The following is a 14,193-nucleotide window of genomic DNA, read 5'->3' on the forward strand; positions in this document are numbered from 1 at the left end:
GACCCCCTGGCTGGGACAGGTGGGATTTATGGGTGTTTGCACCATGTAGAATGAGGAGCTGTAATTTTAGTTTGCAAAGTATATTGAGTCCTTTTGATTTAGCACTGAGTGGTGGAGTGGCCTTGAGCAAACCGGGCGGTCTCTGTGCACCATGGAAGGAGAACTAGGCAGGGATTCTTTGACAAGACGTATTTCAGTTGGAAATGCCACCTTGCTGAAACTGGAACTCTTCAGGAAAAAACCACCAGCTTTGATGAATTTCTCATCTGGAATTTTTGGGATCAAATGAAAAGTTCTTTTTTTGTTTTTTTCTTTGTTTGACTTTTCAAAGGAATTTTTTGTTTCTAAGATTTACAAGAAATATCTCACCATTGAGAAACAAACATCTTGACACCTGGTCTGATGTTTGACCACATCTCAAGATTGCAAAATGTGATTGTTACAAGCTAGAAACCTTAGAAATTGTCATCATTCCTTGCAAGATGGAAGAGCTGTTTCCTCCCAATAACCTTTTGTGTTGCCACCAGCAGACAGAGGGAATGTCTCCTCTGCAGTCTGCCTGGAGCCCTGCTCCTGTGTACTCCTGAGGGTGCCTTGGCATCCTCAGGCAGAAGGTAGTGGAGAAGTCCCAGCTGCAGCCACAGTGTCCATCTGGATGTGTCTTCCCCTGCTGCCTCTGGGGTGAAGTGCAATTGCTTTGCCCCCTTTCCCCCCCCCGATCTCACCAAATGAAAGCAAGAAAAAGGCTCCACCAGCAAGACCTGCCCTGTGGATTTGCAGTCAGTAGCCATCTCCAATAACCATCAGGCTGTCAGCTTCCCCCCACCTCCCCCTGCCTCCCACCTCCCCCATCACTCACCAAAGGGAAAAAAGAGCTGGAGCCACAGCTTGAAATATATCATGCAATAGTGTATCATGAATTTCTTGTGAATCACATTGGTGAAGCAGGTTTATTTATTTCTGAGACTCTAAATCAATACAAAGTAGGTCTCTTAGTTCTGAAGCTGGGATGGAGTGTGAAAAAATGAGCCCATTGTACTCTTAAAACTTTGGGGAAAGGAGATGACAGCTATATAATTCCATTTACCAGGCACTAGGGGCTTTAATGTGAAGGTGACAGGGAGCTCTTTGTGCATTTAGAGCACCATATCTTCTAAATAAAAGATCTGTAGACTTGATAGTGGAGTATAGCTCTGACTTTAATAATCTCCAAGCATTAGACCGAGCCAATATGTTCCCAAGTCAGAAGGGTCCCCCACTGAACGCTCGTAAATTAGAAGTGCAGGAACTGCACACGTTCGGATTAGAAATGCAAGAGTAGGCTGCAAGCAGGAGAGGGGACTGTGGATGGCCTGAGGACTCCGAGCAAGGCTGCAGGAGCTGGGCTCTTCCTGGTTCTCCCATCTAGCACTGCTGTTTTACCTTCTAAAGACATGGTATGTGCGCAGGGAAGAGCTGAGTGATGGGCATGGAAACGGTGAGATCTCTTGGGGCTTGACTGCACATAATGGCAGTGGGCTTTTGAGTTCCTACATTGTGTTTTCTGATGAGATGTTCATTCCCCTCATTTCTGCCTGTTTATGAAAAGGAGGCTCTTTAGAGTATGTGCATGTGCCTTTTCTGCTTCGGGTTTCTGGCAGATAATATGAATGGTGGGATGGGAATTGCAATTATTGAAATTATTGGGATAAAAATCTGGCACTTCTGTTTGATATAAACACATGATAGGCTCTGCATAATGACAGCACTTATGTTACCTAATGATTCCTATTCAAGCCCTCTGCTGTCATCTTTTCACATCTTTCCTCTTTGACAAAACATAGGAGCCAATCAAGTTTGCAGCCAAAGCAGCTTTGTAGGGAGTGTCTCAACTAACCAGCTTCTGCAATGGAGCAGAGAAAGCAGCTGAGCATCATGGATTTGAGATGATTAATGTGCATCCAGCATGCCTATAGACCTGTTGAAGATGGTCTTGTAAAGGCCGAAAAGGCTGCTAGAATCCTGGCTTTTCTTTGTACTTCCTAAAAGATCCTCTGAAGGCAGAAGAAATGTGGTTTCCTATAGTGGTAATGAGGGGTCCTCACTAGAGACCTCAGAATGGCCAGGTTTGGGGTCTCCGTGTGGGGCCACCAACCCACAGCTGCTTCCTTTGGCAGCAGGTCACACTATAGGTGAACAAAACCAGGTTTTAGGTTTCTGAGCTTTCATGGAGTGGTAACAGTTCTAATGTAAAGCGCATTTCCTGGTGCCAGAAGCTGGTGTGTTGCTGTTTGGCTGCTCTTTTCTGTCCATTTTGGCCATCAGATTTAGCCAAAATCAGAGGTCAATAGTGCCAAGATTCAGGTATATGTTTATTGTGTATCTGAGCTTTAAATCCTGGAACCTGGTCTTTCCCACCCCTCTTGCTGAACCATTCTTGATCTCAGTTCTCCAGCAGCTGACTGTTGCAGCTGCCTCTGTTTTCCCTGGAGTGCCAGTAACCTTCCTGCTAGGAAGGACCTGCTTTGCAAACTTAACCTTCCATGCACATGTTTGGTCATTAAACTGATGCCTTCTGTAAACCTTGGGCTAGTGCTGCTTCCACTTCTGACCTCCTGCTTTATGTGACTCAGTGGACCTTCATGGTCACTCCAACCTCTCAGGGTTGAAGTTTTCCCTTTCAGTAAATCCTGGTCATATCAGATAGAGGATTTAATCCCATGCAGTCTTTTCTCCTATGAGTTTCTTTCTAGCATTACTGATTTAGCAATATAGAATCATTTCTACATCCACTTGTGCCTCTGCTGTGTGTCTTATTGAGGAACATCTGAGTCCCTTTACTTGTATCAGGTTTGGACTTCTCCAGCAGATGTGCTCTCTTTTACCCTTGGATATTTTCTTGCTGAAACATTTATACAGCAATATGCATTGCACCATTTAAGATTGTTAATTGGAGATTGAATTACTTGTCAGCCTTTAAAAATGTAGTCCTCTGAGGTCAGAGATGAGGTGGTTAGCAGAGCTGAATGGATGAGCTATCGCATTCATTTCTTTCTCAAGCCCAACGATCATTGTCTATAAGCTGGCTGGCCCTTCAGTGCCTTTTCACCTCTGGCACTCAATGCAGTCTGCAGCACTATGTGTGGAACACCTTGGCAGGATCTCCCATCATTCCTGAGGAGCACATGGGCAGGAGCAGGTTGGGGACCAGCACCCAGCCTGGCAGCATCTGTGGGAAATGCCTCTTTAACCCCTTATCTGCACAGTGCCTGTGCTGGGGAGTGAGTGGAGCGGCTTGCTTTGCATTTGGACTGGGCTTAAGTCAAGATTCAGAGCTTGCATGTGCCCTTATTACGTGTCCTTCTTGCTGCATTGAGCACACACGTGTGGACATACGCGTCATCTGAACAAAGGCAGCATGCACTTATCGGTCCAACTTTTACCTGCAGCTTGGGACTCGGTGGCCTCTGCTGCCAAACACAGATGGGTAAATACAAAGCTGGCTCAGGACTGCAGAGGGATTGCATTTGCACAGCCCTTCACCCCGCTCCTCCACTTCACTGGAATGTCTGGAGCACTCGGGAAAAGGAGCTGCATATTTATCTTGATCTCCAAAAAGGGATTTAAGGGCGAGAGCAGGCGGTATATTAGACTGTTTTCATTGCCTGTCAACAGTGGTAAACCCAAGCTGTCTACAGTGTCTCTAGATAAGCAGCAGCAGAGGCCCATTTTGCATGTACATACGTTTGCATTAGTTCGTAGATGGGGAGCTTAAATCCTCTTTATTTTTATTTTCCTCTGTGGAAGGCATTTAGCAGGCTTGTGCCTGGCATCTGGAGGCCTGTGCTTTTTCTTTTCCATGAACCTAAATCTATGCTGCTGTCTTCTTTACCATGCTTTTTCATGGCACTGATTGTGTTAGGGGAAGATGAAGGTCTCTGAGCTCAGAACGGAGACCCAGGAACGTCTCTGTGCAAAACCACAGCGCTGACATTGATTTATAAGTGTTTGAGCTACTGCATAACTGCTGTGCCTCCGTGTCTTCTGGATTTAAACCTCAGCTGACATCTGACATCAGGAGCTTTGTGAGGATCATCTGGAGCTTGTAAGATGCTGAGTTTTGTGAAGCACCAGACCACCAAAAGAAGATGAATTGGGAGTTAGCAATGACAGCATTGGGCCTTACAACAACTCAAGGCAATGCTTTAGATGGGCACAGTGACTCCGTGACCCCAGCTGTGATAAACTGAGCTTGCGCCAGAGGAAAACCAAGTGGTTCAGTGGAGCTTTAGAACCAGATCCAACTTTTCTATTTTCATATCCCTTTAGCACCTTCTTTACTTTCAGCCTAAAAGCTCACATCCTGAGACAAGGTCAAATACTGAGACATGAGGAGTTCTGCTCTACTATGGGTGGATGAGCTATGGCCTGAGCCCTTATTGTAGGATGAGGATGAAGTCGAAGCCAAGCATCCCTTCCATAAGGACCAGGCTCCCTTGGGCTCCAGCGCGGGGTAGCCCTTCTTGCTAAAACAAGCTGCTGGTGGTTTGGTGGGGGAGAGCAGGTTGGCTGTGTGTGTTTGAGGGCTTTCTTTAAGATCTAAATGAAGCAGGTAGGTAATGCCCTCTGCCTGTTAGAAAGACTCAACCCGTAAAAATAACAAACGGCATGTATTTGCTAGAATGTCAAAGTTATGAGTTTATTTTGTAATGATGTGCTCCTGCCTTCATGAGGTAAACTGGCCGTGGCAGAGGTGTTATTAGTAATATGGACTCAGCGGAGCAGAAAGCCAAGTGACCGAGAGATCAGTGTATCAGTCAGGGAGAGGGCAAATGGGAAGAGACAGCAGGAGAATGAGAAAAGAGCTGCGGTGCCTGGACTGAGATTAGAGATGGAGCTGTGCAAGAGAATTAGAAGCCCAGCAGAAGCTTATTCTTTCCAGTCTCTCTAAGGAGCTGGTGAGGCTTTGTCTTTGCTCTCCCTGTCTTCATGCACGGTGTTTTTTCCCAAGTTAGAGGTTTAAATGGGTCCATCCTGTCAGTTGTCTTAGAGCAAGTTTGAATTAGTGAACTTGGGTCAGCACCCAGGAGACCTTGTCATGTATCAGCTTCATTGCTGCCCCCTGCCTCAGTTTCTCCACTTGTGTTATTCCCTTGGGGATCACTGTTCATAAGGGCTTGGGAAGAGCTGTTGCAAGTTGTTCGCTCCATCCTTTGGTGCCAAAGTGATCATGACTTGCTGCAGGGATGGGTTTGTATGTATCTCCTTAGCCAGCACCTCCTTGTCACATCCTATCCGCTGATGGTTTTCCTCTTCCCTTCAAAAGGTGCTTGGACGGGAAGTTTACACCTCCAACAACCAGCTGGGCGGGATCCAGATCATGCACAACAACGGAGTGACGCACAGCACCGTGTGTGATGATTTTGAAGGAGTCTACACTATTCTGCAGTGGCTTTCCTACATGCCAAAGGTAATTCCTGGCCCTGCAGGAGGGCAAGGTTTTCCTGTGCTTGTATGGTCCCTGGCAAAGTGGTTTAGGCTCATGCCTTAGGCTTTAAGCATTCTGGTGTTGAAGTTAACAAAGTAGTTTTTGTCTTAAAGTGCTGCAGGAGCTGGGATGTGGAGCAGCCTGGCACTGCCTTGGGTACCTCCACATCACTCCCCTGCCGTGCTGCCCTCACTACTCTGGGCAGCAGCATTTTCTGTAAGCAGTGGATTGTCTCCTACTGGAAAGACTCTAAAAGTTCCCCTCTAAGGCAGTAATTTGTAGGAGTTGATGTATAAGTGCAAGCTGCTCTGCAGCCAGGAAGGCAGCAAGAACGGGCAGGTCACCTTCCTTCAGGAAAGAGTGCATGGAATGAGTCAGTGGCCTGGGCACCTTTCAGAATTAAATTGCAACCCCTCACTAATTCTGGCTCTGTCTGAAGTTCAAGGGCACATGAATTAGTGTGTGCCAGATGATGCCAAAGGTTTGGCAGAGTATGGAGCACCTTGGAAGTTTCTCCAGGCTCTTGCCAAGCCTCTGGAGTCCCATCAGGTGAAGGGTTGTGCAGCATGGGGGGAAAAAGAGGACTCTGCTCATGTCCTTTTGGTGCAAAGCCATGCAAATGAATGACTTCCTTCAATGTTTTTCTTTCTCCCTTAGAGTGTTTACAGCCCTGTTCCCATCCTCAAAGTCAAGGACCCTATAGACAGACCCATAGAGTTTGTTCCTACCAAGACTCCTTATGATCCTCGCTGGATGCTGGCTGGGCGCCCCAATCCAAATCCAAGTACGTAGATCTTTGGTGGGCAGGATACTCAGGAATGTGTCTTGTTGCAGGACTTTGTGTCTGCAATCCAGATATACTTCAGAGCTTAGCAAGTGATTCGTTCTAAACAATTTGAATATAATATATGAAAATAGCATACAAATTCTGAGTGCTTGAGGATGCCTACAATTATTAGTTACTTTTATAGATGTTTTTATGGTTCAGAGGAAGGTGCATATTCACAGAGGCTGCATACTGAAGGAATCACAGTATTCCTGCAGATCTTGCTGAATAACTGGATTGGAAACCCTGGAAACCACTGAACCCCCATGCCTGCTTTTGGCGTTGTGCAGCCTGCGTATGGCCAGGCTGCCAACTGGGTGACCGTTCCTCCTGCTGTTATTAATGAGTTTGGGGGGCTAAAATGAGATTTGTGATAAACTAAGTTTTCTGGGTTTGGCTAATATTTTTCCAGCCCCTCTCCAGTAATTCATCCAGCTGTCTGAGCACAGCCAACGCCGGCTCCCGAATCGAGTGACTTCAGGTTTTAATTTAGTGGAAGCGTTAAGGAAAGCAGATGATTCCCTGTGATAAGTTAAAGCAGATATCTCCTAGGTGAAAAGTTAAAGCCATTTATTAGAGGAGATATTGCCGTGATATTCTTCAAACTGACGCCCAACACGAGGCCAGAATCTAAACCATCAGCTTTGGGCTCACGATAAAGAGATAATTTCAAAATGGATGGTCACATTTTACAGTGGGGCCACAGAGGCAAGGAATGTAGAACACAGTAATTACAAGTTTGGTCTTGATAAAACACTCTCCATCCTGTTTAAGTCAGCAGAGGTTAGCTTGCTTGGATCTCCACTTTTTAATTGGTTTTGGACTTGGGTTTGCAGAAGCAGAGGTCCTTGTTCAGATGAAAGCATTCCTCGGAAGCTGTGTGCCAAGGGGTGAAGCCGGAAGGGATTTTGAGGAGGGGTTTGGTTAATGGATTTTGCTGAGCTTCATGAAGCAAGTGTCCTAGAGAGTTATGATTTCTGTAGTTGTCTGGGTGGATAGAGTAGCCCAATGCCCTGATGTTGGGCTGTTCAGCTTATACAGACTGCACTGAGCTGTCTGCACATCTGACTTGTCATTCCCCAGCCCAGCATCAGCAGTCAGCCCAAATAAAAGCTCTTCATCGTGGCCTTACCTGTTCACTGGAGCAGGGGCCAAGCTGAAATACTGGAAAACCTTCTTGCCATGGTGTTCCTGCCTGCCGTGCACTGCACAGGTCAGCGTACTGAGGCCTAACTCCTTCATAGGGTCTTTGGCATCCCGAGAGTTCTATCTGCAGGAATATATGTGGATTATTAGTGAACAGATATGTTCGTGCACATGGGGATCATCGAATCGTAGAATCAGCTAGGCTGGAAAAGACCTGGAAAAGAGGTATTGGCAATATTGGAGTTTGTTATGCAGGAGGAACCCCAAGTCTGATACTGCACTGGCTTTACAAAGGGCAAATAATCCTAGTTCATAGTAGCGTGATCAGGGTATTCAAGGCCTCAGACTTCAGGGTAGAATCTGACGTATGAGACAAGTCATTTGGTAATGTCCTCTTCAGGAACAGTTTGATTTCTCTCAAGCATTAGGAAGTTGCAAGAGAACAGGTCTGGGAGCAGATGGTCTACTCCAGGATGCTGACTCCCAAAGCATCCTTGAGTTCAGGGAGAGGTGCATCAGCAGGCGTCTTCTGGGGAGCAAGGAGGCTTTTGGTATCGGAATATTTCATATCAGACTTCCTAAAAGAAGCATGGGAAACATGCTCAGATGTGTGGTCTGGTTTTAAAATACCGTAGGAGTTTCTATGTCTAGTTCCTGGATTTCTTCAGCATTCCTTCTTTAAAGGAAAGATGAGGCAGAATCGAGAGGAAGAAATGTGAAGTAAGTTTCCAACTAGAAATAAGCATTTTGAAAGCCATCTTTAATGACTTTACTGGCTTTTGACAAATGTTTGCAGTGTCTTGAAAAAAACAGTTATTTATTTAAAGGCATGTGAAGTCCCTCTGCTATCCGAACCCCATCGTTTAACAATAAATGATGCTTTTGCTGATAAATTACTGTCTTTATGCAGGCTAGCAAATGAAATAAGACATGATGGCTGAAGGCAGACAAATGCTCAGCTGTCTAATGTTCCCTTGTATTATAATCTATGTAAAAATAAATAAAGAGACAGTGCTGCCTCCTCCAGTTGGCATTTCCAAGCAAGTTGCAGTTGCTGCTTTGATATTGCCTCTTTTTTGCTTCTGTCCCCTGATGTTTCCATTTCTGTTCCTTTCCCTTTAGGTCAAAAAGGACAGTGGCTGAGTGGTTTCTTTGACAATGGCTCATTCCTGGAGATCATGCAGCCCTGGGCACAGACAGTAGTGGTTGGTAGAGCCAGGTAAATTCTAAGGGGTGTTTTAGACATCTGTAGAAATCAGGTTTTTGTTGTGTTTTGCATTTTTCTGGACCATCCTTTGGAAGTTGATGGCTGTAAGTCAAAATAAGTCATTACTTGAACAGGACACTCCCCAAAGGGAGTCCTTTCCCCTCACCTTGCTGCAGTATTCTAAACTGTTCCCCATGGCTTAGAGTTTAGATCCGTGCCTTGTAAACATTTCCAGCATGGATCATTCGCAGTGTTGCAGGTCTGTGACCTCAGAGCTGACAGGAAGCAGAAGCCTGGAGAAAGGATCCTGTATTTTGGGAGGATGCAGATCAGAGCTGGGCTCAAAACCCCCTCAACCACCTCTTTCCTAGCTGCTGCTTTAGTTTTTTGCCCCCCTCTAATGGCACTGTGAGTTTCCTGATATGATTGTCTGCTTCCTCTCAGAGTAAAGCCGTTTAGAAGCAGTACATTTATCTCCCTCGAGTTTCCAATACAAGTGCTTGAGCTGTCCAGATGCAGCATCCTTATTCTTTGTCACTCCTCAGCCAGCTCTCCTCTCAAGACAGAGCTTCATCCTCTTGCCTCCAGCAACTCCCAGCTCCTCAGTGATGTCAGTGGCTTTGGTTAATTGTCAGCCTTTTGGTTTTTTCCTTCTTTGGAAGCAAGTGAGAGGGAAGAAAAAAACCCTGAAGTGTCTGAATGGGATCCTGGAGGCTGCAGGTGTTACACTTGATGAGATACAGTCGTGCCTGTGCATGATGGTGTTCAGAGGGCCTTAGTTCCCAGCAGAAGTCTGCATTAAAGAGAAACCTTGTATTTCTTTCACCTCCCGCACTGTCAGTATCACAGTGCCAACAATCCAGAGCCACATCACCTGATAATGGTGGAATTCCCTCTGGAATTCCAGTGACCACCCCTGGGGGCTCACTCCATCAGCCTCAAGCCTCACCAAGTCAGTGACTCAAGGACTGGCCGTAGCACCAGGATGTCCCTGGTGATGCTGTGTTTGGTTGCCAGAGCAGGGAGACAGGGAAAGGCACCACTGCTCCTGAAACACAGAGCACACTGAGGCTCTAACCAGGGTGCATCACCATGAACCAGTGCTGCTTCTTATCTCTGTTATGATGGTAGCACACATGGCCCCACAATTTGGGATGTTCTGCCACCTTTTGATACACTGTGATATTTTTATCTACGTATGACACTCTAAAGTTTTATCTCACAAGGTCCTATAATTATTTAAAGGCTTTTATGCTAAGCAGTGTGCTGGGGAATGGGGGGAAATCAATGATTTGGCAAAGCTGGAAGAGCTCTGTCCAGGCCCGTTCTCAGCTTCCTTTCTTGTGACGAATTCCAAGCTGCTTTGGACTCTCACATAACAGGTATATATAACACAAATGAAACCCACTTCTTTCAAAAGCAGTGGCATTCGAAAAAAAACAAATCCAAGTGTATTCTTCTGGGATTGTTACTGTAAGTGCTGCCAAAACTCATCTTTTGTATGTATGTTTGGAATATGTGTGCTGGTGGCTGTAAATTGTCTTTTATTATTCTATGGCAACTTGTCCAGGGACACACTATAAAACAAGATGTAGCATCTTCATGTGCTAGCCTGATAAAATTTATATGAAGTATTATGGAAAACAGAAGTTGTTTTGAGCTGTTTTCAAGTTCAATAAATAACTGTAATACTTGGATAAAGATGTTCTTTATTAGGTCACATGGGCCCTAATATGGAAGTTATAAGTTACCGATTTAAGACGGCTTCTGCAATTACGGGTTTCTAGGCAGACTCTTAATCATAGTGAATGGGAATATTTTCAACCCCCATGTGCACATGGGCCTTGTCACTTTCTCTGCCTGCAGCCATGTCATCCAACTTGAGGTGGTTGAGCAGAGAGTGTTGGCTCTGCTGGGACTCCCGGCCTGGGAGTAAGCACTTGTCAGCACAAGCAAAAGATGCTCTTTGTCTACAGGAGCTGTTAGATACAGTGAAAGCAGAGCTCAGAATCCTCCCTGGTGTCCCTGCACCCTTCCCACCCCTGCAGCATCCCACAGCAGAAGGGCAAACCCAAACCTTGTCCCCACCTTTCACCCTAACCTCTTGGGAGAGGGAGTGTTTGTAAGCAGAGCAGGTTTAGGGTGGCTGAGACATCAGCATTACTTAGACATGCTGCCTGCGGATGTGTTTCCTCGGCTGCCAGCTCTTGGGAAAGCAGGGCCTGGGAAGGCTGGGGTCTTCGTGCTTATTTCTCATGGTCAAGGGTATCGCTGTCAGGTGAAGGGTGGTGAAGGTGCAGTTGATATCATTCAAACTTCGGGCTTTGCTTCATTCTATTGAGTTTTTAGTGAGGTATGTGCTAGTTTTTAGGGCTAGGTTTTGCTTTGAGAACTGTGATTTCCGCTCTGGAATTCTCCAGCCACATGCCTAAACTCTTCAAAGAGGAGGGAATGCTGCTCCCACCATTTGTTTCCATTGCTTGTCCCTCGTGTGTATTTGATGTGCAAATCAGAAATAATGCGTTGAAATCTGAGTTTTGATTTGTGTTGCTTGTGCCCAGGCTGGGAGGAATACCTGTAGGAGTTGTTGCCGTAGAAACAAGGACAGTGGAGCTCAGCATCCCTGCAGATCCTGCAAACCTGGACTCCGAGGCCAAGGTAGGTTGAATGTGTGCTCAGGGCTTCTTTGTCCTCTGGAAAGGGCACTTACCTTGATGGGATTTTTCACCCCGAAATGTGGGGCAGAAAGTACAGGTGTTCCTTGATGAGGTGCTGATGCCTGGTAGTTGCTGGGAAGAGTGACTGCACATTCCCCAACAGTCCTGCTTCCCTTAGGCTATGTAATTCCAATCCCCTGCCCCAGGCAGGGACACCTTCCAGTAGACCAGGTTCCTCAAAGCCACATCCAACCTGGCCTTAAATGATGTGGTGACAAAAGGATTGTCCTGATTTTTCTGTGGGAAAGCAGATCCCAACCATTTCATGCACTGCATTCCGCATTGCTAATTCCACTTGTTCTATCTATTTCTTGTTCTTGTTTCTAATAGCTCTTGTTCTGTCTATTTCTGTGGTTTTATGCTAACTCTTACATGAATGTATCTCAAAGCTTACCAGTCTTTTTCCATTCCCAACAGATAATCCAGCAGGCTGGTCAGGTGTGGTTCCCTGACTCTGCCTTCAAGACTGCACAGGCTATCAATGACTTCAACAGAGAAGGGCTGCCCTTGATGGTCTTTGCAAACTGGAGAGGCTTCTCTGGTGGGATGAAAGGTAACCATCAGTTTGGATCCCCTTTTGGTGTTGTCCTTAGTTTGGGTTGTCTTTCACTGCCCAGGGCACTTCTGCTGTTCCCTGCTGTGGCTTAGCTGTGCTGACAGCTTGTACCTGTGAACTTGCAGAGCAAAGGGACGTACCATGCAGCAGCAGATGTGGTGACCAAGGTTTTCATTCCTCCCCTCTGCGTGTGTGTCTTGTCTTTCATAGGCAGGTAGCAGGAATAACACAGACTATACAAGGTGCAAATTGGTATCGAGTTCTTCCCAAACTATGCAGTGCAACTGTATTTTTCTCCATAACCTCATACACAGTTACAGGAACTGGCAAGATCATAGAATTGTAGAATCATAAAATCATTTAGATTGAAAGAGACCTTGAAGATTGAGTCCAGGCGAGTCTAATCTGCAGTGAGAACAGGTAATTGGATGTTAACAATGGTCTAGTTCCTAAGAGAATTTACAGCTGCCAAACTGGGTTAGTTAAACACTAAGCTCAGGAAACTCCTGCTCAAAGAGCTTTATATCCTTCTGCCTCAGCTTAAACGTGGGGCTGGGGAAGCCAACAACATTGCCTATCAAAAAGGTGTCTTCTGTCAACACTGTCTCACTGATGATTCTTCCCACTGTAATGTTGTCCTATCAAGGACTGTCTCCCAGTTGACTCTCTTGGTGGTGGTGATGTTCAGAGGAAGTGAGCAGCTATAAACTGCTCAGTTAATGTACCAGCAGTTACATTTTGCACCAGATTGCTGCTTTCAATGTCGTGAAGTGCCAAGAATGTGAGATTGATACTGTAAAATCTAAATAAGTAAAAGATTACAGCCTCTTACTACATGTGGCAGTTACCAACACAGGAGAGGAGTTAGAGATGCACTAACACGATGAGAGTTCCTGCTCTGGACAGACTCACAGGGTGACAAAGGCAGAAGCTGCAGAAAGCAATGCCATTGAGTTTGCAGCTGCAAAGATGAAAGATGGCAAAATTCTTTCCTCTGGGAAGTACCTGTTACCTTTCAGGCTGGTTTCTGCTCCATGTGCTGCTGCTGTACTCCCTTTGTGACTTGCTTTCCCTACAGCACAGCTTAGGGGGAAGCTGTTGATGTAACTTCGCCAAGGGTTGGTATCATTTTGTTTTACTAAGCTTTGTCAGCTTTGCCAGTACCCTTTGCTGAGTTCCTCTGTGAACTCTATAAACTGAGCTTAGCTTTAGAGTTGGGACCAGAAACCCAAGGTGGAAAAAGCACTACAAGGATGCTAATACTTATATTGCGTACCCTTCGTATTCCAGCCAAGCTGGGAGGAGGAGGAGGACCCGTTGTAGTTTGCACCTTGGTCCTTGTGTTTTCCTGCCTCTGGGCTGGCACAGCAAGTGCAGGTCTCTCCTGCTGCTCCTGGTGCTCCTTGAGGAGTTGTTTGCAGGTTTGGTTTCAGTGCTGGCTGGGGATTATGCAGAGAGGGAAAATAAACAATTATGCCACCCCTCAGTGCACACAAACACACTGCCAGGAGCCGACTGCACTGTGGGTAAAATGACTCCAAAATTGTGTGTAATGAGTAGGAAAAGATTAGAGACAGCTCTCGCTATGCTGAAAATTGACATTAGTGGAGGGGGAGAGGGGGAAAAAAAGAGAGAAACAGAAAAATCAACCCTCTTCCCTGGTCGGCCAGGGAGGTCTAATTCAAGCCATCAAATAAGTAACTAACTAACGTAAATAAAGGCGGATGACAACGGTGGTGGTGGTTTCCCCCACGAGCTCTCTCTGGCCAGAAGGCTCTTCAGCATAATGCAAAATTAAATTATAAGAACTGGCTGGCATATTTAGATGGAGGAGCCATTTGGAAGGGGTTTATTTAGGCGAACCGGCAGTGACCCACGACGGGGAGACATCAAGCGTGAAATTCACTGGAAATTAGCACCAGGGTCTTGGGCTCGGCATGAATAGTTTGATAGCATGAATAGTTTGATAGCATGCAAATCCCCAGGACATTAAACTGCAGCTTGTGCTACAGGGTCACTCGCAGTTGGTTTTTCATGTCTTACTTATTTTTTTTCCTGGGACAGGTTATAAATAACAATAAATATATATATATAATAGATGCAGCAGAATGAAAAGGCTGGTTTAAATCTCTGATTACCTGGCTGTTGAATAGTGGTATTGCTTGTACCTAATGGGTTTAGGAGGGACATTACGTGTCTGCAGCCACTATGTGCCTGGTGTTTACCTTCAGGTCCTATCAGATAATCCAGCCAAGCTGCTGAGATCTGTTCCAG

At 45.8% G+C, this 14,193-nt stretch overlaps 1 protein-coding gene across 3 annotated transcripts in view; it reads left to right on the plus strand.

Moving 5' to 3' along the window:
- The window catches only part of ACACA (acetyl-CoA carboxylase alpha), a gene marked incomplete at its 5' end in the record, with an annotated part of 100,579 nt that overhangs the window by 71,572 nt on the left and 14,814 nt on the right, over window positions 1-14,193 (plus strand). For all 3 annotated transcript variants that reach the window (XM_080630174.1, XM_080630175.1, XM_080630173.1), the window contains 5 exons: window positions 5,306-5,449; window positions 6,125-6,251; window positions 8,562-8,658; window positions 11,208-11,304; window positions 11,781-11,916. In XM_080630174.1, the coding sequence (XP_080486300.1) occupies window positions 5,306-5,449; window positions 6,125-6,251; window positions 8,562-8,658; window positions 11,208-11,304; window positions 11,781-11,916 (601 nt within the window). The remainder of the gene's footprint in view (window positions 1-5,305; window positions 5,450-6,124; window positions 6,252-8,561; window positions 8,659-11,207; window positions 11,305-11,780; window positions 11,917-14,193) is intronic.

This window comes from Psittacula echo (assembly GCF_963264785.1).
Source record: "Psittacula echo genome assembly, chromosome: 15".
NCBI classification, from domain to species: Eukaryota; Metazoa; Chordata; class Aves; order Psittaciformes; family Psittacidae; genus Psittacula; species Psittacula echo.